At 43.6% G+C, this 26,207-nt stretch overlaps 2 protein-coding genes across 3 annotated transcripts in view; both read left to right on the top strand.

Annotated features, from left to right (window-relative positions):
• The first annotated feature begins 273 nt into the window (after window positions 1-273).
• Window positions 274-3,889, top strand: LOC110977582 (uncharacterized). The gene is made up of 6 exons (XM_022231829.2): window positions 274-570; window positions 910-1,038; window positions 1,782-1,818; window positions 1,980-2,287; window positions 2,786-2,993; window positions 3,222-3,889. Exons 1-6 carry the CDS (start codon window positions 351-353, stop codon window positions 3,259-3,261), a joined length of 942 nt encoding a protein of 313 aa, XP_022087521.2. The 5' UTR covers window positions 274-350; the 3' UTR covers window positions 3,262-3,889.
• Window positions 3,890-5,156: 1,267 nt separating this feature from the next.
• Window positions 5,157-26,207, top strand: part of LOC110977580 (low-density lipoprotein receptor-related protein 4-like) — a 49,214-nt gene continuing 28,163 nt past the window's right edge. Inside the window, exon 1 of one of the 2 annotated variants that reach the window (XM_022231825.2) lies at window positions 5,157-7,475. In XM_022231825.2, coding sequence (XP_022087517.2) covers window positions 7,427-7,475 — 49 coding nt within the window. In that variant the 5' untranslated portion in view covers window positions 5,157-7,426. Of the gene's footprint in view, window positions 7,476-19,737; window positions 20,817-26,207 lie in introns of those variants that run through there. The other variant, XM_087130154.1, reaches the window with a different exon arrangement.

Here is a 26,207-nt window from a genome sequence, read left to right as displayed (position 1 = left end):
TCGAGGGGGGGTGCAGTAGGCACAATAGCCTTCGGGTATACAGCTTGTGCATCACCTTAGGGGGGGTCCCCCCTTCCCACATATCGTGCCTGGTATCGGGAAGGAGGACCGGAAAATATACAAAAGTAATCCGGATCCAGGCTACTTGAGTTTATTCTCACTAACCAGGATTTTGATACCATCATTCCATAGAAAGGAGTATTTGTATTAATACAGTTTGTGTCATTTTCCATGAACAGGCCTACGTTAACGTAAACATTCTGCAGTTAGTTCCGTGTTCGGTGCGACAGCAGGTCAAAAGTCAATAAAATACACACACCAGGTATTTAAACGTGCAGTCACAGCCCGGGATGACAAAGGCAGGTTGGATTCCAACGACAGCAAACATGGAGATGAAGTATTTCCTCATGGCTAGCTTGTTCCTGGCGACCCAGCTCAGTATTTCTCATGCTGGAGGGGAAGCCTCGAATCCCTCCGCCTTAGACGTTGCTCTCCAGCCGTTGTACAGGCAACTCGAGACTTTCAAGGATCAACTGGATGCTTTCAAAGTTTTTGCGAAGTGTCAGTGTGGTAAGTAGAGGATGCACCTTCATCAGGCAGTGGGCGCAGCGGTAAACAGTAGTGTGACCATAAAACGTCTAGTCGTTTCTATTCAAATTAAATCTGTGATTGATTTGGACTGGTTCTTCAAGATGGTTTATGAACTGGATAGGGGAAGAAGTCACCCCCCCAAAAAATACAAATGTAAAAAAACTCAAAGACCTATGAAGATATAAAGCTCTGATGTGGACAGGAGTTCTGATTAAAGTAGGCCATTCCAAAGACCATTATGCCCAGGTAAGAAGATTAAAAACTTCATTGCATTGTCATGTTATTCTGATCATGTTCTAATCTTACTCTTTATTTCAGTACCCCCTTTGACTGATGAAGTTCTGGCTTCTTGTCACGCCTACGTGCAGGCTGGTCGATCTCACGGTAACGGGTATTACAAGATTAGGCCTACGTGCGGTGGAGCTTCTTTCGACCCTATAGACGTGTGTGAGTTACCGTTATCGTTCCAGGGAGCCCTCTGATTCCGACCCCTTCAACTTCAACCTAGAAAGGCACACCACCCCACCCACCTCCAAATAATCCGGTGTGATCGATTTTCACGATGCCGCAAACAGTTGACCAACATTAATCGCGTATTTGCAATCCGTTCAAGAAAAATGAGTTTTGAATACATTTTTAATACATTTTTCTTTTTAAGTTTCATTTACCAGGTAAATTTTCCTTTCAGACCTAAAATCACCTCTGGTGATCGGTTTGTTGATGTCCATCGCTTGTTCCACACGTCGGACTTGACGTTTGGAAACTACCCTCTCTTCCAGCCCCTCTGTCCTGAGCGTGAGCCGCATTGGCAGGGTTGAGGGCGCTATTATAAAAACAGGGTTGCTTTTTCAGCTAACAAGGACTTCTAGTGCTATTCCGGGCAAGGAAATTAATTCGAAAGACACCAAAATAGTATTCTCGACCGACTCATTCGCAGGAATAGACATGGGAGACCTTTTCAATCAATAGTGGCTTCCGGCCACAATTATTTGGTACAGTGCAGTGATCCAATTTTTCTTCGTGAGGAATGGCACAAGACATTTGTGCGCTAAGTCCTTCTAACCTTATTCCCAAATATTTCAAATTAGTCCACAATCCTGGTACGTTTTCCATTGCATATTTTTCAAAAAAGATTTTGTTAACCTTGTATTAATGTTACGTTTTTCACTTTTTTTCCCCGTCGCTCACAGACTGTGACCAAGAATCGAACGGAGGGGGTTGGATGAGGTGAGAAAGGGGCATCTTGTTTGGTTCATGATGCAAAGAACGAACAACAGACATTCGTTATATGGTCTTCATAAAATTGCTTGCATTTCACTTGTGCCTATGAATACTATTTGGATAGTTTGATAAGTCTGCATACCTGATTTTTTCTTAATTCACTGTAGGGTCTACTACAAATCTGGCGCCCAAACTTGTCGCACGTACAGCGAGTTTACATGGACGGGTCAGCTAATCACCTGCCTGGGTTTGGACAACGTCACCGCGTTTGCAGTGAGCGATGACGTCGCCACCATTAACACGGAAAACTCGTGGATTCTGGAGAACAGTTCGTGGGCTTTCGAGTCTTTCCGCGTGTGTGGTAACTCACCTTGCACCAGCTCTACAAATCTCGGTATTTCCTACGCTGACGTCATTGCAAACCTGGCCAAGTGCCAAACGCCGTCGGGCACTGATTGGTCACAGGCTTACGCAGGTGAAGAGATAATATTTAGACGAGTTCCCCATCCCCCGGGTTCCTCATCCCCCTAATGTTGCACATGTACGTGTACTGGTTCAAGACAGATAGGTATTCCTGCATTTAAAAATAGCGTATGACGTAATGTCAATCATCACGGCCTAATCTTTTGGCCTATGAATAACCGCCGGGAATTTTGGGAATGTTACGATGGGGGTTAATGAATGGAAAAATTTAAAAAGTAAAGATTTAAATAGGAAAGATGATCTTAAAACGGTGGTTGGGAACTTTTGCAGAAGACGAGCAGCTTCTTATTCCTATGCACATGCTCCGTGCGTGTACGAACATCCAAGATATATATAGTGGGATGGGACGGAGCCAACATCGGCGTGGCAAGATCGTGACGATAGGAACGAGATTGAGACGACAGAGCACTGGAGAAAAAGATTCTAGGGCTCAGTTTTGCAATTTGGCAGAAAACCCGTTCAAGCAATGCGTTTCCATTTTAAATTCCAGGTGGTTACGCCATGATTGATGGATTTCTGTCGACTAATGGCGATTGGAGCAGGATGTTCTATGGATGTGTGAACTCCTACCGAAATGTAGGACAGAGTACGAGGTTCCGCTTCGGGGGCGGACCTCACCACACTGGCGAGTTTGTTCACACATCTTGCAACGACTATAGCGCCAATGTTCAAGATGGAAACAGGGTCACGTCTCGTTGGTAAGTGTACGTGTTGCTTGTCCGTAGCTACCAGCAGTGGCTGGTAGTCAAACAATAGTTGTCTATCTGAGCCGCTGGGCTTCACTCGTTCAAATGAAAGCGCGCCCTCACTATCGTCTGTCACAAACATCCCAAGGTTGGTGATCTTGAAGTCTAGAAAACATGGATGTGCATGGAAAAATAATGCTCATAAATGGTGTTGTTATTTCGATTGTTTTTCTACTCCAGGACCACCAACAATGTTAGAGTCATGTGGATGAAGATATAGAGTACAGCTTGAAGGATACAAGGACGGAACCATTGCTTTCCAGAACAGCTTTCGAAGTGAAACCAGAAAATTACTGCATGGTTTACGAGACATTTTGTTGGCTATTTTAAGAATCTGCTCCGAAGTTTGTAGGCCTAGTTTAATTTTCGTTCACAAAGACCCTTTCATGTTTTCATTAATTTACTTTGAATGTTAATCACAATTTAAGCTCGGTTCTGTTTTCGACAGCTCTCGCCGTTTTTCTTGTGCTTCAGACATATAATTTCTTTGCTTTACTTAATAGCGATTTTACGACATCTGGTAATTGTTACATGGGTCACACGAATGTCCTGTGATGTGCATGAATGAAGACACTCTGACCAGATGGTTATTGGCTGGTAAATAACGGTGCTTAGACACATGTCCCAACATCACAAAATGCGGAAACCACACTAGACAGGGTTGTCTGTACAGTCAGCCGGCCTTCTTAGAGACCGGACGTAAGTCAGTGCGGAACCAGACTGAAACCATAAGATCTGGCTTTTACAGTTTTCGGTTCTGAAACAAAGAAGTAGGTGCTTGTCCAGATACTTGATCATATGACCATGGAGGAATAAAACACATGACGTAGGAGACAATCGTTGAAAAATCCTTACAAATGTTGTGATTCACGCTATATGCTAGGCGTCAGGTTGAGCAACGTGTACATACTGCAAAAACCCTGTTGGCAGTTTAACACCATGAGTGTTATTAGATGGCTACACCAGACTAGACTTGGTGTAGTCCTCTGATTACACCCAGGGTGCTAACTTAAAACTGATTTCACACCACAGTTTTTGCATACAAAACTTCAACAGCGTTGCCTGCCCGTTTTGCCTCCGAGTTGCCATGTCCGATCTTTCAGTGTGAGATCAGAGCATGGCTTTGTTGAACATGGCTCTGCAAAAGTTCCCCCCGTAGCAGAAACGTTTTGCGAGAACGTGAGCTACCCACGTTTCTGTAAACGAGAGGCAAATATCAATGCAAACAAAAAGGAAATGGTTAGCCCCGTATAGACGTGATTCGAAGGGAAGCGGTCCAAAAGGAGCTCATCGCAAACAGTGTTCATAGTTATACAACCTGCCATTCATCATTTATGTACAACTTTATTTTCGTCCGCGGCCGATAAGCAAGGTCAACACGCGAACAGCCCCAGTCACCCTGATTTTCTTTGTTCCCTTTAACCTCGTACACGCTGACTTAAGTTCAGCTCCACCACTATCTATCACCACCCAACAAGTTGTTATTGCAGGTGTGTAAGTTCGTCTCCAACGCCTACTGATGTGCTTGACCAAAATGGATGAGCAAGGGAGCGGAGGACCATCTGTAGACTCGATTCAAGCCGTTGTTATGTGTTCTGATAAACTTTAGTGCGGGGGCACCGGCCTTGGGTTTGGCGATAGCAAAGACATTAGTCACTTCAGTTTTCTAGGTAAAACCACTGAATTGGGCGTTTCTTCGGTGGATTGATGGAAACTGCAAGCAGAGGGGAGAAAAAGTGTTATCACTGAAAGTTTACTGTGTGGGGAAGAAACACAGATGTCAACTACAGATTTCCGATATCTTATTTTGAAATGTTGACATCTTTCAATCTGATTTTGTATTTGCAAAGATCTCAGCAACTCTTTATCCTGACTGGAGTACGTCCAGAGTTTCTTGGGAACCTCATAATTTCTCTTTTACGAGCTGTGTTTTTAGATGTAGGCATTAAAGGTCCGTTTTCTGCAGGGAAAATAACTGTGCACGTCTCCAGTCAGTGTCATCACGAGATTGAAAAACAAACGGTGTTTAAGAAGTTTTCGTCGTGTTAATTAATTTAAAGAAGTTTGATTTTAATCCTTTCAGTGAAAAAGTAACACCCAAACAAGTCCCAATTTATGCAGCTATCTCTAGCCTGTCAGTGGCTAAGTTTGATTAGGTCCTTCTACCCAACAATTCCGAAAGGCCATGCCAGTTCTTACCGGGGGTTCGACTCGGAGAGCGTTGGGTTGGGCCGCGTGGGCTGACCTGTCTCACCAAGGCTTCATCACCGCAGGTTGGTAGCGGTGGTTTGTTCGCTTGCTGGGCCCGTCGGCGTCCCCTTACCGGTTCTAAAGCTAGGTCACGTCGGACGAAGGCGTCGCGAAGAGGATGTTCGGCACTCCCCAGAGCTGAGTGATAGGCAAAATACTCGATCCATTTAAAAGAATTTTTGGAGCCATGAATGTGACAGGGCACAGTAGGACTATAGTGTTGTTCGTTTCAATTTCCAGCGTACATCTTCACCGTTCACGATGTGTTCTCAACATGTGTAAACGACCTTTTGGGACTTTGAAGTGAATTCTGTATTCAGAGTGAGAATTTGCGAGATTTTTGGTTGCCATAAGCTGAAATTTGAAAGTGAAAAACAAGACCTGCAATACATGTATCTATGGCAGGTTTTATATCCTGACCGTTGAAGGACTACAATTTCACTATTTATCGTTGACTTCAGCGCGAGTCTGGACGCCTAAAGATTTATGCCTTCACGAATTCCATGAATTTTACAGCACACAATAGAATTGGCATTCCACTAACCCTGGGTAGAAGTCTAATAAAAGATAATTCACTTTTATCGCCCCGGGGAAAGGCTTGAAACTTAATTTCATGACTCATGACTTACAAACACATGACGGGGGGAACTGGAACTACGATTGAACGAGGAGACTATAGTGGTGGGTAGCCGTGTCAGTCAGGTAGAATACAAATATAAAGAATCAGTAGCACTTTAATGACTAACTATTACTTTAATAGTTAGTCATTAAAATGCTACTCATTCCTTATACGAGGAGACTATATCTATGCAAACCAGGTGAATCACTTTCGTTTTTTACACTCTGGAGAAATGAAGCAACGGAGGACTCTGTAAGACTAAACAGATTGTTAAGTACCTCCTTTTTCTCCCCCAGAAAACACAGATCAAGGGTTAGAAATAATTTCTTCTGAGCATTCGTGTTTATGAGTATAACTGGAGGGCGCCCTCTGGAACCTTTTATCGCGAATCATTTATAGTGAGGTAAAATTCCCACGAATTTATATAAAAAATCGGCAAAGCGAAGATCGTATCCCAAGGGAGCAATTGGCACATCCCACACGAGGCCCTTCATATCCCCCATTTGACAGAGAGCATAATAGAAGAGAACACGGGAAAAGCAGTTTGTCCAAACCCCGCGAGCCCCTTGAATGTCCAAAAGTGTTTGACAGACCGGCCTCTGTCTGTGACAGGTTGTCATTATTTGACAGTCTTACAGCGCGCGGCCACGTGGACCATGTGGTATAAACATCGGTCATGTGTACGCTGCCATAAGTGGTGGAAAACTCCACCCTCACTATGCCCATTAGCGCTAGAACATTAAGCTTGCTCAGTACGCTGCGGTACTGCGTGCCACAGACAGGATTCGGTCTTGTTGCCAGTACGACTAGTCGACTTGCGGGGCCTTCTGCATACGCACCACCGGTAGATCTGTCTTTGCGCTGACACGGCTGAGTTGGTCCTAGGCACGAGGGACTTGAGTTTGCCAGACAAGGTGAGACTTGGATTTCCCTGATCGACCCTGGTGCTCAAATCCAGCTTTTACCAGATATTTCGACGTACCTGTGCGAGTGATCGAATCACCTCAGCGATGCCCTGATTTTGTTAATCGACCACGGGTGCAACAAAGTTTCCTGAACACTACTGTTGCCGTCTTGAATTGAAAACCGCGCTTAAATTGCCTGTTGGTTGGCTCGCATCTCCAGAGGCATACCCATTGCTGAGGGATTCTTAAGGCATTTCATCATTCTTTGAAGAATGCATTAGAACTATCAACTGTGGATTTTTGCTTTTTGTCTGCCTCGGCGGCATTGCCAGCGGACCGTTAGACAAAGACAAACGAACAGTCAAAAAGCCAGGGAAAGGCAGAGAGTGAATCTTTCACAAGAAGTCCCAAGGATTCTAGCAACCACTGTACAAAACTAAGGCAAGTCAGCAACATACCATCCACGGCAACAGCTGGATCCGGCTGCGTCAGACGACCCGTGCGTATTCCCCGGACAAATTGACTTTTAATTGCTTGGCCATTTTTGGAGCTACGCTTGTCTTGGACTGACGACTGGCTAGGCGATTACCGTGGCGTGGGACATTTGAGAGATGGCAACGTGCGTCCTCAGCACGAGGTATCTGCCTTTGCTTCTTGTGGGTAAGTACAGTGGCACGGAAATCTTCTTACTTGTATTTTGTCCAGCCATGCCAGCGGTTGAACTTGTCAAAATTGGGTTTGCTAGGCCCACAATAAAAATACACAGTGTACAACTGAAGCGTGGACATTGAAGGATTGTGAACATACTTATTTTAGTCTTGCACATGGGTGTATAATAATAGTTGGTTAATCATGTTAATAATGAATGTGAAAAGGGTGACATGTTGTATATCCCCAGAACTGTTGAGGTCTGAAGTCCGCCCCGCTCCCACGAACGGGGCGGACGTCGGACCCCACAGTTCTAGGCATAACGCTTGTATATATCAATTATGATTTATTTACTTGCGTTGAGGTGAACTCCTTTCAAAGTTTGTTTGTACCACGTGTATGCAGTAACCTTCCATGTACTTTGGTTAGCCTTGGTGTTAGTTTTACACCGACACTGGCAGAAGTACTCAGTAGCGATTGGGTATGAATTAAAATTTGCACGAAGTATCAACCTGTGGAAAGTTTTAACCCCACACGTGATTGTATTTTTGCCTGTGTTGTGACATGCGCTTTATGATAGAAGACTCTTCTTTCATGAAGGCCACATTTAAAATTTCATTCAAAGTTGACTACTTAGCTTTACTTTTTAGTTTGAAATGAATGATTCTGAGGAAATTAATATCTCAGTGCATGCAGTACATTCTTCTGAAGTTCCCCTGAAGACCACATGACTGAAGACCACGCCCGAAACTTTGAATTATCTTTTTTTTCTCTCAAAAACACATAGCTCATAAAATGAAATGGAATTGATCTTGTTTGTTATTTATTCCTTACCAAAAAGACTTCCTTTGCGTCTTCAAGGCTGGCTGGCACTCCCAACATACCGCATGAAAGATAAAAGATAAAAACAATCAAATATCAAGTTGTATATGGTGTTGGTATTTTTAGTTTATTTTCATTTTAGTGCTGTGAAATAAACACCGGGTTAGGCATAGCAGTTCAAGAGACATACAAATACTTCGTGCGTGACGCAGTTCGCTATGACTGATGCGACGTAATGGGTTTCACATGTAATAGGAGGCTTAATTAATGATGCGATTGTGGTGATGAGGTGATAACTGGTCCCATTGGTTGTCGTTAGCTTCCTCTCTGACGGCTTAATTGCTACAATGCAAAGCATTTAAAGGACAAACACTCGTCGTTGCTTGTTGAGAACGCTTTCTGCATCACCAAATCTCGCGAGACTTTCCGAGTTTTTGAGGTATTTGGTTGCAGTTATTAGTGATTTGTAATGAGCGTCAACAGTCGTGGCTTGCAAAATTTTACACTCTGTAAAAAATACCAATTCTGAAGTAAAGTTGAATGGAATAATATATCTAACAAAATATATAAAGTTAAAAAGTAAATATATGAGAAATAACAGACACGTTAGAGTGAGATTAGAATTTATAAATGAACTACGCTTTTTTTCGGGAAGAATAACATAATATTTGATTTTGGAATATTCCAATGCCAAAAGTATGCTGACGTCTGTCTGGCTCGATCTTTCATCGTATCGGATGTTTGAGAAAGTGTTGTTTGGAAGACCGTGTTGTCCTGTCTTCCAATAACAACTTGCCAATCCCTCGCATCCGAGGACCCCACAGCTAGGAATATCCACGGAGGAAGGGCATGGCCAAGCTGTCAAGATGCCACAGCTGGGTTCACGAGCTCCAGCCTAAGGGTTGGCAAGATACACCATGGGACTAGATAAGGGGGGCATTTGACGTTATAGACCCCGGGATTACCAGCCAAGAAGCCGCGGCTCTCAAGACCGAATAGCTCGAGCGCGGCTGACGCGGTGCGAAGCAACGGAACAACACCTTGTGGTTGGCTGGGTTATACTCATGTCTTGTCATGAGTGCTCCTGTTGAAACTTGACAATCGCCGGGAGGAAACAAGGGTGCCAAGTCTTGCAGAGAAGCACACACACATTACATTTGTCATTACGAAAGGACGAGAGGAACCCGTCCAAATAGCAGTACCTAATACCAGAAATCCTAATCCCCCAGCCACGGACGGTGGGAAGTTGAATAATCACTACTAGCAAACCACAAACGTGCAAACACAGTTCCGTTGTCACGCACATTCACTTTGAATTGTTCCCTTCACGGCTCACACTTTCTATTCTCTTTGTATTCCACAATGGATATCAAATCAACGCTTTACTGCCCGTCGTGTTAGCGAGGAGCTTACCACAGAGCCGGCCTCTGATTGACCCATCTTCGTTTTAATTTCTCATCTTGCAACCCTAAACCTGTCAAGAACTGACGTCTTGTCGAGAAAACTTCAAACGACAACTTTCATCAACTGCCTGACTGAGGTTTGAAATGAGAGTCGAAACTCGCAAAAGGTGCGAATCAACTTTTTTGAGTCATCAAAACAACCTTACATTACAAGGGCAAGAAGATTGTACGATATGATTGTTCTAACTCTGCTACCATTTCAAATCATTCTCTGGTACCAGACAATGGTGTCGGCTCTCAGCACGTCTGGTCTTGGTATGTTCCTTCCGGTCCACGTGCGCCAACGTAATTGAGGTTTGCACGGTGATGTTCTGCAGTTAAAGAATTACACGGAACCTTTCCTTTCACATCACAATGATCATTCTGATCTGTATGTATACGCCTGTAGTCCGTTTCCGATGAGCTTTTAGGCTCTTCCTGTTTTTCTGTCAATCCGTTTGTGTCACGGAATACCGGTTTATGCTAACTATAGCATTTTGCCTTGCCACTATTAACGTCACTTTGTCCGCGTTACTGTTTTTTTTCTTGGCACACACAACAAATTGGAGTTGTGTTAGACATCTTTAGTTGTGTTAATCGGAATAATAATCAGTATTTAAGAATACTTTAAACAATTTCACTATTCAACAACACGCAACGTGACTGTGTATTAACATTTGATAATGCCCGCTGCGATTTGATAATACATGTAAATTGTAATGTCTGCTGCGTAAACAGGCGCTTGCACCTGGTGCATGTATTGATCCATTCATCCATTATAATGGAGATGATTGGATACGAGACAGTTTAATCCATTCCTACTGGTCAAGAGTCTGCGTACGCTGCGGCACACAGAACTCGCCACGCGTGCCTAGTCCATATAAGGAGATTCGTCTGGACCACTTGCTCAAGGAAAGTACCATAAAATGGACGGGGGTGTTCGGGAAAATGAAAGTTAAACACTTGAACAAATTCCTTGGAAATTCGTGTATCGTATATTGACATCTTTTAATTCTCTGACCAAAACGGTATTTATGAATGGGGATAAATGGGCGCTTAGTCGGCCCAGAAGACTGAACGCTGATAATGCCCTCGCCTTTGAGACAGGCCAAGCATGCTCCCTCATTAATTAAATTGCTACACAGCCAATATCATCAAATTAATCGCGCGCATGCCATGTGGTTACACTGAATGAGTGGGCGTGTCCTGCCTCCATTGTAACAGGTAATAAAAACACCCAAATGCATTGTTCAAAATCAATGAAATCAAACCGAGGCTTTTAATGAAAGGGCGGTTCTTGTCGTCGGCTCGGTCAACAAATGTCCTTTGTGCCTGTGTTTGACCACATCCACGATAAGGTTTCGAGGAATTGTTTATCTCACACGGTGAACCGCTAATTGTTTCAATAAACAAAGTCTCGAGTGGCAGGCATGGGTTCTGCATGCATGATAATCGGACTCAGGATTTGTAGTGTGTGACTACCTCATCTATTCATCCACGCGTGCACACGGCGAACCTAAGGACATGGCAAAATTAGCTCATGAAACGACCTGTGAAAGAAATTCTCTGCCTGTTGCTTCTTTCCTCGAAATTAATGTAAGACCGTGAAATGATATTTTGATCGTGATGTACAGCTTTACATCGGGCTATTCGCACTGGACTTGACTTCGTGTTGTCTATATTATATTATACAATCATGCAATCACACTGACAGATAAAGATGTTTAAGCAAGCGGCTGACAGTAACTGGGAGAGCAGCGACTGTCTGCAAATTCTGGGTCTTTTTGGAGGTTTATGATCCCATTTTCAGGCGCTGTGGGGGGTTACAGTTTAAACCGCGGGCATTTTTCGTATTGGATATTGCACCAATTAATATTGAACTTTGAAAGGAAAGAAAGTTTGGCAGTGTTCCCCACCTTTATACAAATAGTGACTATTATTGCAGTAAAGGAAGAAGGCCAGCAAACCTGAGTATACTCTTTCCATTTAACTTTGGAGTTCTAACCTTTTAATACGGGGGTGGAGAAAAAACAATTCTACGTGTAGTTGTTTTCCGTAATGTTAAACAACCCATTGTCTTGTGAATGTTGGGAGGATTCGTATCGACACATCCCCGCTGATTTTCGGTTGATTTCATTTCTGTTTACATTTCCTCTCCGTGTGGAAACATTCTGAAGCGACCGAGCTTCTTTCCAGCCCGTTGTGGAAACGGAGTGTCAACATTCCGTTGTCGTGATTACACCCACATTGTGATGTGGTCATTGTTTACTGGATGGGTAACGAACCACATGGGAATGTAATCGTGGAGAAACCCACCGATTTCTCCCGATGGATTCGAAATGTTTGAATGGCTTGTCACGGGTCTTCATGTGGCAAGTTGCTCGTCAGGATGGAAGTAATAAGTTCCGAGTCTCTTCCGCGACGAGGATGTTTGCTTTGCTTCATAATGGTCTTCCAAGAGGGTCAGATTTCTCTATCTTAAGCCCCCTTTGGGCGGCTGCTGATTTCATACAGTTCATTACAGTGCAGTCTGGAATCCTTGACCAGGATGTTTGCATTTCGGATCACTTTTGCTTCGTGGTGAAAGTGATGAATCGTGGCCACTGTCTTTCATCAAACATATATATCTAAAAATAACTAACTTATTTTGCGGTCATGTGCAAGGCGTAGCCCTCTACTGATGCCACAGCAAGGTTCAGTAAGATAGTTTACAGTTAATAAGTGAGACCAAATAGGTATCCAGCATGCAGTTGCATTTATAATGAGCCAGTTCCGCATTTAAAAAATAGAAGTCCAGGTCTTTCGGGAACAAAGCGCGCGCGAGTCGGCGTATATGGCAGTGCTGATAGGACCATTGACAACTTCGTTCCCATGGGATGTCGGTTCGCACCGTTGATCTCCACTTTATAATGGTTCCCACCATGTCTTGCGCGATCTAACTAGTGAAGGAACGCGCACACAGCCCATGGGGTCGAGGATGGACCTTACAACGCACCTCTTGCTGGGCATGCGCTGTTCGAATTCCGAAACGGGAACTGGCTCATTGCAAATAACAATCGTGCCTTTAGATGTTGGGTTTGTAGAGCCATTTTCATTGTATTTCATTTCCTTTGATTGTATTCCGAACTCCTGGGAATGAACTGTCGAAATCGATTTGTTCATTTCACAATTTCGCACAAGTCGAGTATTGTCCCTTCATTTTTTTTATGGAAGGCAGGGAAAAAAACTAACCACACTGTTAAGTTTGATTGGGTTGGCATGGTGTTAAAAAACCAATCAATCAAACACGTTCATCCATACCACATGACGAGCCTTTTCACGCTGTCATAATAGTTTTCGCACGCTGACAAAACACGGGTTGTGCCTCGTTAAGAGAGGGCTTAGCCTGACCGCAACTTCCTCCGGTTAACACGGCCGGTAGATTGGAGAAAAGATTTGCATCAGAAGTTAGATAGCTCGCCGGACGGGTCCCAATTGTGAGGAGAGGTCGGCAAACAAGGAGCAAGTGTTGTGGTTTAAAGTATTAACTTAATATTGTGTTGTTGTAGCGCTGAATGTGGCCTATCACTGGCATATCCAGGTCTTGGATTGTGGGGGAAATAACATTTTTTGGTCAACAGCTGTCCAAATTTTGTCTAAAAGGTCATTCCCCCCATGAAATGTGGTAGCACCATTTCCAAATTGAGGGCACTTTCAATTCCCAAATATTGATAAGAATAACAATAAATGATAAAAATAAACTCTGACAAGTGTCTCAAAGGTGGCCCCCTCCCTCCCTCACAAGACACGCCTCTGCCTGTGCCTTTTCTGCTGCTCCGCCGTAAACGTCGCTCCAGCTCCATAACATGTTTACAGGCAGTCCTCACTTTTGTTCTCAAGGCAAATTGCTTTTTTTTGGCCGGGGGAGGGGGCTTGTAGCCCAGTGGTCAGGGTTAGTAGCTTCTGATCATAGGGTCGGGGGTTCGAATCTAGCTGGTAGCAACATGTCGTGATCTTGGGCAAGTCACTTCCCCTATGTGCCTTTCTCTACCCAGGAGTAAATGGGTACCAATGAGGGCAGATAAGATCATCATGTTTAGCTGTTTGCGCCTGATGTGCCAGCATCAGGCTAGTACACTCCCCAGGGAGCTGAGATGGTTTCAGGAATGTTCAGATGATGTGACCCCACAGTGTACAGGTGTAAATATATCGGTTTCTTTAAATAGAAGATACTGTGAGATATTGTGCGCCTTGAACAAACTCCCACCCAAGAACAGTGCGTAATGGATTAATGAACCTGTATTTAAGTTTAACTACCCTTTAAAAAACAAGCCTGACTGATGCATCGAAGGGACCTTATTCATATTTTCCACCATGGATGGATGTCTTCCTTCCTCCATGATCCCATCAAGTCAAACCTTTCTGTCACCTTCCTCTCAACACTTCCCGCATTTAGGACATTCGGGGAGTCAGCGTCACGTGTTAAATTAATCACTGTTGTATAAATACAGGAAATCGTGATATGTTAATCCGGAACGTCAACGAGACATCCCACCACAACAAAGCCACCAAGAGAAAGTAAGAAAAGCACAAACAAACAAACACCCCCCAAAAAACCTCCCCAAAACAGAAGCACAAGCAAAGTTGGTGTAGTAGATGGAACAGCGAGGAGGTGGTGTGGTTAAAGTGTAGTACGTAATAACCAATTGTGCAAGATATGGTTTCTGTATTGAATTTCAACCCTTTGTCCAATATCCATTGTCAACACCTTGGAGTTTCTCTCCCCCCCCCCACTCACTAGTACTAGCCTCTCCCCTTTCTTACAACGTCCTTTTGTTCCTTCCCTGTTGACCTTTCAGCTGCCCTTTTCTCCTCGAACGAGTCGAGCACTTATCTCAGTTCTGGAGTACCATCATTCGGCAGTTCTCCAGTACCAACATTCGATACTTGTACGGCACTAAGAAGTAGGCCTACTGGAATTCCTCGACTTTTAGGATAAGGACGCTCTTGTGTGGGTCACACCGCAAGAGCCATTAGCCAGTTGGGATAACATTATAAAAACTGGATCACAACAAGTTTTATCCCTAGCCGGCAGAAAGAGACAACAAAATTAAGCTGCCATTACCATCCAAATCTAGACTTTCCTGAATCATATGCGTAAATCCCACGCGCCCTTTTGTTAACAACAAAAATTGAAACAAAAGACTGGCCAGTGTTAACGAGATCCCCACATGTCTAGTCCCAGTCAAGATTTTTTTTATGGGCGCATTTTCTGGTAAAAGTCACGCCGGAGGCAACGGGTGGTTGTACTTTCTAGATGCTTGATGGAGGGGCCGTTGGTAAGCCCCTACTTAGTCCACCGTAAGTGGCTTTCCGAGGGAAAAAATTCTTCCCACAAGCTCCCCGAACCGGTCGCCAACAAGACAGAGGAGCTAGTGTTGTCTGATTTATCCTAGCTCCCTACAGTTTATCGTAAATTTGATGGGATTGTGTGGTTGGTGACCGGGCTGGCTGGTTTGATTCTTCGGGGTAACTAAACCAAAGGGGCTGCATCCCCATTGACCTCGGAGAGAAGAACAGAAGGCCTGGATTTGTGGCAAAATTGGACGTCTGTTCTAGGGCACGTTTCCATTCTGATGGGCGTTAAAGGGATCTGCATCAATTTTCTTCCCAATTCATTTTCAGTCTTAGTCCGAACCAGCTCGAGTTGCATGGGCTCTTTATGCGTAGTCTCACGACTGATAACCCCTGTTAAAAAATGGTGACGAGTTAGACCTATGTTTAGAACGTGCACAAAACTTTAAGGTCACCGTTGAAACAACTTTTGACATGGGGGATTTTGCTGTTAAATACCATGCAAAATATTCTAGACTGTCGTTTGCACATATTCTTCAAGCAGCCAGGGCCAATTCATCGATATTCTGAGGTGAAAGTTTCTCAGCAAATTTTCTTTACCCATGGACTCGCCTAACTTTTTCCAATCTACCAATTATTTTGAGTATCGTTTTAACTTCTAGTGTTCAGGTTATGCGCTCGCCTTTTTCAATTTTCACCTCGAACAGGAGGGATTGGGCAAATGGTTTGACCACGGACCCTATAGTCTATTCAGAGAAGGTGAGTGGAGGGTCCGTGGTTTGACTCTTTCCATCGATTGAAGAACCACAGACTCTCAGAGCAAACACGCTAATGCAAAGACCTTCTGTTTCGGCTGCATGCAGGCTCATGTATGACGGCGATCTGGAAATTGTTCCGTGAGCTCTAAGAATTACCACAAAGCCCCAATTGTTGGGCGGGATTTGCCACGAATTTTGTTCTCTTTCGTACAAACTTCGTACACAGACACACATTTAGTCTCTGACACTTGCGTTTCATCTATCAAGTACGTGCTTGGTTGCTCTGCAAACAGACGGAAGAATTTCCCCAAGACCTTCTCCCTTCAAGAACTGGGTCTACCCTGTCTCCACCAATAATTTATCGACGACACGATACAAGCACAAGTTCTGCGTCCTCCTTGGGCTTGTAGAAGCACGATCGAGGAGGGGTCTGCTCGGCTTAATTGGATTAAAAGCGTGCCTGGAAAAATCAGACTTGTTACTTTTGTATCTATACCCCAGTTCACCTTGAGAACGAGACCCTTGCTCTGTCGGTTTACAAGAAAGCAACCCCTCGATATCTTTAACACATGTTCCGAATGTTTGCACCAACTGAACCCAGATTGCCCTCGTTGATCTGAAATAAACGCAAAGTTTTTCGTGCAATTACACGGAACGTAGGGTTGAATTTAACAAGTTAATCCTCTTTCAGAGGTAAATGCATTCTTGCAGTAAAGTCGCCACTTGTTCCAAAGTGTTATACCAGGCACACGGTTCAGTCGGCGCACAGTTGGTGCCAACAAGCAATGAACCGTATAAATGGCTCTGTTGCACAATAAGGGCAAAAAGCCCTTTCAAATCGTAGTTTCACTGATTGAATTTCGCAAAGGGGTGCTGCCTTGCACACGGCCGAATCTCGTACTACACCACAATAAACTTCTCTGATCCTCCATTTAGGAATGTTAGATAGACGTACTTTTTAATTAGCCATAGCTGTCGAAACTACTGTTGTGACTTCCTTAAGATACTTAAAACGTGTCGTTTTAAAGTATTGATTGTGTTTGAAGATTAACTTCATTGAAGGATTACTCTTGACATTTTGTACAGCAAATGACTACTGATTAGGGACCGTTGATGGTTTACAATTGTAACATTTGTTTCTCGTTGCCATGCCCCAAGCATGTTACCATGATGTTACAAACTGTTAACTGCTTGGATTGACTAGTAACAGGCGCGTAACCAGACGAGGAGGGTGTTAAATTGAGTGACTAGTCGTTTCGTACGGACCCTGTGGGCGTTAAAACGATGCGATAATCAAGGGATATGCAGGAACAGATGCCAGGCCTTGGACACACCGGGATGTCCACGTGTGATAACGGGAGCGACGAGCGTCTAGCTGCGAACTTTTTAATGAACCATTGCGTGCTAGCTCGGGAAGCCCTCATCTACGATTTTTCATCAAGTTGGTGAGATCATGGAAGAAGCCTATCCCTTCCTCCATGATGAGATTGCACGACAGCAATTTTTAGTGTAATGGGCAGTTTCCGAAGGCTAGGCTTGCGTATTGAAGATCCTTGAATGTCTCATGGTCCGATGGCCTTGACATCCCGCCCCTTCAATGTTTAAATGGTTTATAGGAATTCCGCTGTGGTTGCCGCCCCGCCCACAAAGACCATAATTTCAGTGTTTGTGGACAGATCCATAAGCGGTCGAGAAGGCCATCGTATCTTGAGCACTGGTCGAAGCAATCAATTCGAGTGGAGACACCCATGTTGTATAGTCTCTGCTCGTGTCTTATCTTTGTCGTTGGGCCAAATGCAGGCCGATGCCATGAGACCTTATCTGATACTGTTACAAGCGCCAAGGTGTTAACTTTGCATGTTACGTTGAGGTTCCTTTGAAGTACAGTGGATTGCTTGGTTACTGCATACACAGATTACATGGATTACATGTATTCCGCTATGCTTGCTAATAAAATTATCTGAAGTGAGCCATCGGTGCGCAATCTTGCTGTAAAATAGACTCGTTTCGAGTCTGAAGTTTGGTCATGCCTGAGCAAATTGACTCAACAACTTAAAAGGGCTCACAAATTTTTCTCGTGAAAGGGAAAGATTTGATTGAATTGATTTAAACAGTGGTTTATACATTTCCCTAGTGGTTCCTCTGATTTGTTAAGGAAGAAACCTTTTTTCTCAATCTAGACTCACTTCTTCAGAGAGCTCGTAGAGACTAACGCTTCACTTAGTGGTGTTATGGTCTGCGTTTTGCCCATGTGGAACAGAACTAAGTACTGCGTGATGTACTTGTATTTCGCCCTGGGTTTCCCGAGTAAAAGTGAAAGGTCTTGATCGTTATTGTCAGTAGCACCATGTTAGCACAGAAACTTTTGAACCATCCCCTCTCCAACTTCAATCGAGGGAACCAAATTGCTAGTCGTGTCAGCGTTATCAGGAACTGTAAATCACCAATTAATTTGTCCAATGAAGTCGTAACACAGCATGCACGGCAGCTGTTACCGTCCGACGCGCCGATGGCGTCGCGACACAATCACTCACTCGCCCTGTCGGAACTTGGCGCCAGTACCGCGACCAAGCCCTCCAAATTTCCCCATTTAAGTTTAATTTACGACTTTTTGTCTAGTGGTTGTAATGCCATCTCCAACAAGGGAACCTAAACTTGAACACGTACAAGAATGTAAATGGTGGGCAGTGAAGAGCACGGGCAAATTGACGTTATTTACGACCGTGCGCGCAGACCCTCCAAAACTTGGCAGAAAAAGTAGTGTCTCCCGCGTCGGTGTATTTTTGTAAAAACGACAAGTTTAATGCAGTATTCTGTCGTTAGTAGTTGTAGTCTGAGATTGTCTTTATACCAAAAGCACTCCCAGATCCTTCAAAAACCAGCGGTAACTTTGTTCTAGTTCGTGTAGCTTGTTCGTCATCATCGTCACGTGGCTTGTTACCGTGTGATAATTGGTGTACGCATAGCAGTGTAAATTTTGCACCTGTAAAACTCTGCAAAGGTATGAATATTCTTCAAAGTGGTAAATTTTGGAGACTTCCAGATGGTTCTTCGAGAAAAAAAATTAGTCATTGTGGTGCCGCATATAAAGTGATATTATACACGTCCATATCAAGTAAAACCAGCCTGTTCGTGTATAAATAATGAGTTGGCTTGCTCGGTAAAGTCATCAAATCAAATTAAATCCAATTTCGTCGCTAGACTAATATTTGTATTCAGCTACCTCGGCCGTAAAACAGCCGTCAGATGGACGTCGGTATAGCCTTCACCTGTCGTCATACGGCCAAGTGGCGCGGGCGGGATGCGCGATTGAGGGCGCTACGGGGTCAACCTCGGCCAGTGCTATCGCCACTTGCAATTAACTCGTCAAGGGGCTTCGTTGCGGCGGGTTAGGGGAGAACAATCAAGGGTTTGTGTGGGTGTTTTCCCCGGAGGAGGTGTTTGTAAACAAAACAAAACACCGTAGAGGTGACCCGCCCTCGGAGTGGGTACCAGTGATCACGGTCGGTCCGTGACGTTAAGGGTGTTGCAGTTCATACAGAATTCGATGAAATGTCATCATTTTGACCGGTCGTTCAAGAAAGACACCGCCCCTGGCAACCCATTCCCATGCCACTCGCTGCTGGTCGATGTACATGTACTCATCCAAAGATGTACTTGGCGCTGTATAAATCCACCATGTCGTTGCACTTTAAGTGCCATTGTATGCTTGAAAAGAATCTCTGATTAGCTTAACACTTCAATGCAATGAAATGATTGTAAGAGTAAACAAGTTGATTTTTCTTCCCCAACGGAGAACAAACACACTCACTGATGTCGTTAAAATTGACGCCATCTTCCATGCGATATCCCGTCATAGGTCACTGTAGACAGTACAAGCTGGTTTTGTGGTACAGTTATAGATTCCTTCCATGAAAATCGAGGGCATTGGCATCTACTTCAAATGTTTCATATTCTGGTTTTATTTGGTCAAGGAAAAGCAAATGCAGATTGATTTTTTTTACTTCGACGCATGCCCCGAGGGACCAACCGGTTACTGTATCATTAATGTGTTTATTATCTTTTGCTGACCTGGAGGCGCGTTCCCGCTGCCTCCACCAGCGATTTGAGGGGTCTTTGTTTATGATAAGGGCTCTTGATAATGTTCAGCAAGGCTGCCACGGTTACTGTCATGCTTTGACATTAGCGGGACACCCAGCGCTAACTAGACTGTCATCAGTCCAGTCAGTACTTGTTGAAAGCGCCCGCCTGTTTTTAAAGGGCTTGGTTTTAGTGTGGAAACCGTGAGAAGCGGCCTATTTTCCCTTACCTTAAATGTGAAAAGTTTAAGTCTTCATCGTTTACTACTTCGTGGCCAAAGTTTTCGACCGTGCAGCGCATGATCATTTTGCACTAACCTCTTCCCTCCGTGGCTGAATAGTTGCTGCCGCGAGAGTTATCACTCCCATAGAAAGTTGTCCCAACGTCTCTTGTAATTCACATGAACATGGATGAACCCTAGCAGTGTGTCGAGAGAGCAAGCCATGGAGTTTGCTACGGAAGCCGTTCAGGTGGGCCCACTCATCAAAACAGAACTGAACTGTTTCTAAGCACGATTGATACGGTCACGTTACTACAGGTCTCTGCGTGACATTGCCTCCGTGACATCGCTGATCCGTCTACTGTTACGTCGTATTGAAACAGTAGCTTAATCGAATGTAAACAATCTTTACAGAGAAAAAGAAGACAGTGAGGGTTGAGCGCGACCGCTGAAGTATGTGATCAGTCTACCACATCTCTCGTCTTGTTTCTCGTTTTCGGGGTTAATTAAATCAATTAGAAAGTCTGTGTTTTTTCAGCAGTGGGTTTGCTATGCGCTTTGGGTAGCGTTTCCATCCATGGTTAACAAGCGCCCTCCTCGTGCGAGTGATGGTTTCGCTTGCGAAATCTCTCCGTAAAACGTGATCGAAAATGCTTTGTGTCGCATGCGAACGATTCCTGGGAACCGATGGATAACGGTAGGTTTCTTTGTTCTTCCCGCTATCAGCAAAAGCGACGGTGATCAATTTCAGGCAGCCCAGTTGATGTGAAGGGGCGTTTGGCGTAATGTGTACGCTGATAAATAACTTAATATTTCAAAGAAAATCCTTTTAGTTCAACATTTTGAACTTTTACTGATGCGATGAGTGAGACTGTGGTGACGATGTAACCGTATTTGAGCCTTTGAAGACGTGTAAGCTTATAATGTGCTGGACTGTTCTTTGTGTGTATCGGAATTACTCAAAATTTAGGGGCTAAAAAAGTCACTTGTCAGACGAGGTTGAGAATTATGCAGATTTATGTTAATTGCTTACACGTAGTGTACCGACTTATGTTGATATAACATGCACTTGATCCGGTTTTATATAAAACATTTTAAATTACAAATTGTCACTGTCCTTGGACCTCGCTTTTGTTTGATGACTTATATGAAAGCAAAAAGAATTAATGATGCTGGGAAATTGTCAAATCGTAAACAACCTAAAGAGCGTCTACGAAAGTGGAAGACCACGATGACGTAATTGAAACGAAATTTGCATAACTTCATTCAGCAGTGACTCTGCGTAGCCTAACCTTAAGGCTGCAGACTGTGTAGCCATATCACCAGCATTACTCCACCTGTGACGTTTAGTATTAAATATTAGCCAACATCCCTATTCAATTCATACACGATACATCACAAAGGGGGAAAAATGCCCCAAGAAGTTTCAGACGCGATCTGTCTTCATTGGCGTTGGTCTGGTGGTCCGGGTGTCACCGTGCGCATCTATCAATGTCAAGCCCCCGACGCGCTTTTGGTGACGACCTGTGAGTTGCCTCGCTCTGACCTGACCCGAGTTGGAACAGTGACTGAGTGAGAGAGAACCTGTCACTGAGAATAGTGTTACGAATGATAGATATTTGGCATTACATTACAAAACCATGGACCTGAAAACGCATGACTCCCCAGTGACCCACAAGCTGCTTGCAGGGCTAATTTCTTTAAAAAAATGTCTGTTGTTGTATAATTTATGTGAAATTTTCGAAACGTTACACTCTTATCCCAATCTTTGTGAATTATTGTGATCGCTACAGTTGTTGCTTTGGAATAGTTGAAACGGGTCAAGCGTTTTGAAAGGCCTGTTGTTCTCGTTCACGCATGTTGCAGACACCGTGGGAGAAACTGTTACCGCATATTTTTTGTTCAAAAGTAATCAGTCAGAAGAACACATGTAACTTCATTAGAAAACTTTTCAAGATGTCAACGGTCTATATTGGCTTGATTAGTGACTTGCCCCTATTTCGAAACCTCAAGTGGCGAAATATTTATGAAGTTTACTGCAATGGGAGTGAAATAAGGAATGTTTTCAAACGTTTGAAATTTTGTTCGTGTACAATTTTGAACTATCCCTGATGTTAAAAAATGGACCCTTTTTGAACTGCAGATACACGTTTGAAATTGAAGCCGCTGCCAGTTTCAGGCAATATAGTCGCGTCCATGCCTTTAGCTCAAGCTTCGATTATCTTGCCTCACGATGGCCAAGTTGCGTTCAAGTCCTTAGTGTTTGCGGTAACAGGAGTTGCCGGTGCGCCCTCGGCCCAGTTGAACCGTTCAACCGCGAGAATTGAACTTGAAATCTGGATAATTGATCGCACCGACCTTGACATTTCAAGTAGTCCCGCGTGATTTGGCGGCAGGTACTCACACCTTCGAGGCGGCTGACGAGGATAACAGACACTTACCTAAGCCATTCAGATAAAATTCAGTTCATATCAAGAATGGGTCCTTTAATCGATGTAAAAGGGGATTCAGTTGTTAATTTCCCGCTTAAATTTGTTAATGACCATTGTGGACTAAGTTTATGAGCTGCAAGTTCGGCTTTTTAATTTGTTCACAAAATTGCTGTTGGAGAAACCTGATTCCAGTCTGAAAAATGTAGAGGCTTATCTTTTAGGCAGTTATGACAAAGAAACGTTCTAGTATCTGCTCAACAAACGCAGGAAGTACACTAAACTCACAGACTTGGCAAAATCTTTAAAGTAAATAAAATGAAAACTACTGTTTGAATATACTGTACCGTATATTTAGGAGTCCCTTTATTTAACGCACGTGAGTGCATTTTCAGTGGCTTTCATTCTTTTGCACGGAGTAAAAAGAAGCCTTTGCGGCGTTAGGAAACGAAGTAGACAGTGTTATATACCTACAAGAATATAATATCAAATCAGTGCTCTGAAATAAGTGATTGCCGAGCTTTCGGTAACTGAGTCTGCTTGCCCTGAAGAAGGTACTCAGTTGATCTGCTTGCCCTGAAGAAGGTACTCAGTTAATCTGCTTGCCTTGAAGAAGGTACTCAGTTACCGAAAGCTCGGCAATTACATATTTCAGAGCACTGATTTGATATTATATTCTTGTCAATATTCTGATCACGGTGCTACGCAGCCCTTCCATATTTCAGTGTCATACACCTTCTGGTTTAACTTTAATGAAGTGGGCAGATAAGTTTTATAATGGCTTTACCATCCGGGTTCTTTTTAAATTGTTAGTGTATTGGTCGTCTTTGGAGTGGAACTATTCAAAAGTCCTGAAGTCGCTCATGAAACTGAATGAAAGAGAAAGACAAAGAACTATTCCATTCTTATACTTACATTCCCTGGTAAATATACTTACATGGGTTACATTACCTTGAGACTTTGGTTACTTTGGTGGCAGTAAACGATTGGATGTTAGAGTATTATGCCAGTAACCGATGGCATTGGTTTTATTTGGGGTTCTGCTGAATAACTCTAATTTTTAGATTCAGCAAGTGACAATGAGTTTATTAATCGTTGATTAGTTATTGCCACTTGCATCTCTATCGTTGATTGTGTTTTGTTTTTTGTTTGTGTATATTGAATGTTGTCAAGGCAGAATATGCAGCGTGAATGTGTAACAACAACGACGTTGTTTGCTGTGGAACGACTGATTGTAAATCAGTTCACATCAAGTCGTACACAGATTATCGTTACAGTGGCAATTCATCTTCAACTGACATCGGGCATGGGAGGGAAACCTATGGATTCCATATGGCTACATCATCCCAGTGTTGGGAATCTAGCGCGGGTTTCAAGCTTTTCAAACGCAATCTCTCCCGAGACTTGTCCTTTAATTCACATCATTCACGGGGAGGTCACGTGTGTGGGTTTTCTTTTCAGGGTAAAATGTACACTACACATGGTAACCTGTCGGAACCGACAGTGTGCATGGTGCATGCATTTTTGGTGAATAAGTCTGTAATGGGGAATACACGATTAGGTTGTGCTTGTAAATGGTGGTCACATGTCACCAGTAACAACAGGCGCTAACCATCAAAACAGCTGAAGCAAACGCCATTAGCAGCTGGCGCGAACAACATCAACAATTGGTTGACACAAAACTAGTCATAAACCCGTTGCTTTTTAGCAACGCAATTGACTACGGTGTTTGTTTTCCAGGGAGGAATGTAAAGCGCCGATTTATAGCCAGATGCCGTGTGTTTTATTTAGACGATCACATATCTGTGCTAGGATTGTAGCAAGTTGGTGAAATCGGAAGATTATTCTCATTTTGAGTCCACCCTGTATTCTTAGAAGGAAGGATTATTGGTTTGTTTCAACACAGTTTGATTTTGATTACGAATTCGTTTTATGAACTCTCATTTCCTTTGTTTTCTACAACAAGTCTATTTTATGTATCACACAAAGGCATACCACTCTTTGGTCCAAACGCTGATTTAAAATCTGTTTCTTCGGAACAATTTCTGGATTTTCTCCCTATTTAAACAAACCATAGTCGGCTGCTTGCACAAAACCCATCCATCAAAATTGAAAGTTATGTGTATCAGACTGTGGAATGATAAGAAAGATTGCGCACAGTTTTGACAGCTGACGAGTGATGGGTTAGAAAAGAGCTGCTCTTTGTAGTTCAGCAATAGAAATTTTCGGTCTTTGTTAGCACCGACATTGTTCTATTCCTCCGTGACGGTCACGTAGCAACTTGACCGTGCTCCTGCTAAATACTCCCGGTGTCCCTAAGCGCTTGTGACCGGCACGAAAGCCATCAATCACCCGTCAAATGCCGGGTCCACGGGAGCGTCAAGCTCGATGTCACAATCCTTGACAGACAGGTATGCCTGTGTTGTACCCGTGGCCGAAGTCGTTTGGGTCAGTTTTGGTGGAAATAGTGACCGTCAATTGCCCTTCTTTGGTCTATATAGTTTCCCTCTGTTTGCGGTGGAGGTCAAGGTGCCGCGAGAGTTATTTATAAGGCCGCGGTTTCGGAACAAGGAAAAGGAAGATTTCTTCCCCTGTTTATTGCACTTTCGTGACAAGTTTTTCCGTAAACCATTTTAATTGCCGCTGTGTTCCTGATAGTGTATTTCAACGGACCTTCGGTGTAACTTTGAACTTGAACTCAGGCATTCCGTCCTCTTTGACAATCGGAAGGAAAACCGTTGGTCGCATTTCTAAAGAAGAAATCACCCCAAGTGAAACTGGACTTTTCGTGTAAGGGTGTCTTGTTTGAATATTTCTTAAGAACCATTGCCTGTATTGTCACTTGTGGAATCCACATCACCTGTTTCTATACACCGGACGAAAACAGCAAAATGATATATGTTTCTCAGTAAAAAGACATTTTGAAATTTGTGTAATACAGGCCGCAGGTGCACTTAACGCGTATCTTTACAACGCGGCCTTCTCAGTTTCGGATAGTTTATAGCAACGGTATTCGAACACAATGTCGGAATAGATAACAGATAGACAGGTCAAGAGTGTTTCTTCCGCTCTACACGTCAAGATAAGGCAGCCTCTTGTGTGTGGTGTCTGTCTGTGTACTCGAATCATTTTGTGTACGTCCGTGGACGGTCGTCGATTTTTTTTTCAGCCAGCAAGGCCTTCCCCTAAAGCTGGTTGTCGTTAACAGGGCGCTTCCCCCGGATGGGACTCGTCCGTGTCTTGCTTATAAAAGGGAGACTTAATCACCTGGTCTTCTCAAAACAGGCGGATCTTTATGGCCGGAAACAAAAGAACAATGTTGATTTCAGTACAAGGAGGGATTGCTCGTGCGGGGCGGATTCACAAGTAGACTCCCCACCAGCCTGGACTTAAAAATTGTAGTGACTTTTTAAATACCTTGCAGTATTGGAGGGAGTGATGGACTGGTGGACAGAATATCGAACATCATCAGTCCAAATATTTTGATTTTATTTAGATGACCCATAGATTTTCGCTTCTTATAAGCGTTTGTGCGCCTGGAGTATACGGTCATATCATTTATGACTAGTTCGACAAAAAATGGCCCTGTAGAAGTAGAAAAACAACTTTGAAGAACGCACCGAGGAAGTCAAGCAGGTCTTCCAGGCTGAAAGTACATT

Source organism: Acanthaster planci, linkage group LG19 (assembly GCF_054643075.1).
Source record: "Acanthaster planci isolate LZ-2023a linkage group LG19, COTS_SCS, whole genome shotgun sequence".
NCBI lineage: Eukaryota > Metazoa > Echinodermata > Asteroidea > Valvatida > Acanthasteridae > Acanthaster > Acanthaster planci.
The sequence above is the reverse complement of the archived record's forward strand: the minus strand, read 5'-3'. Positions and strand labels throughout refer to the sequence as shown.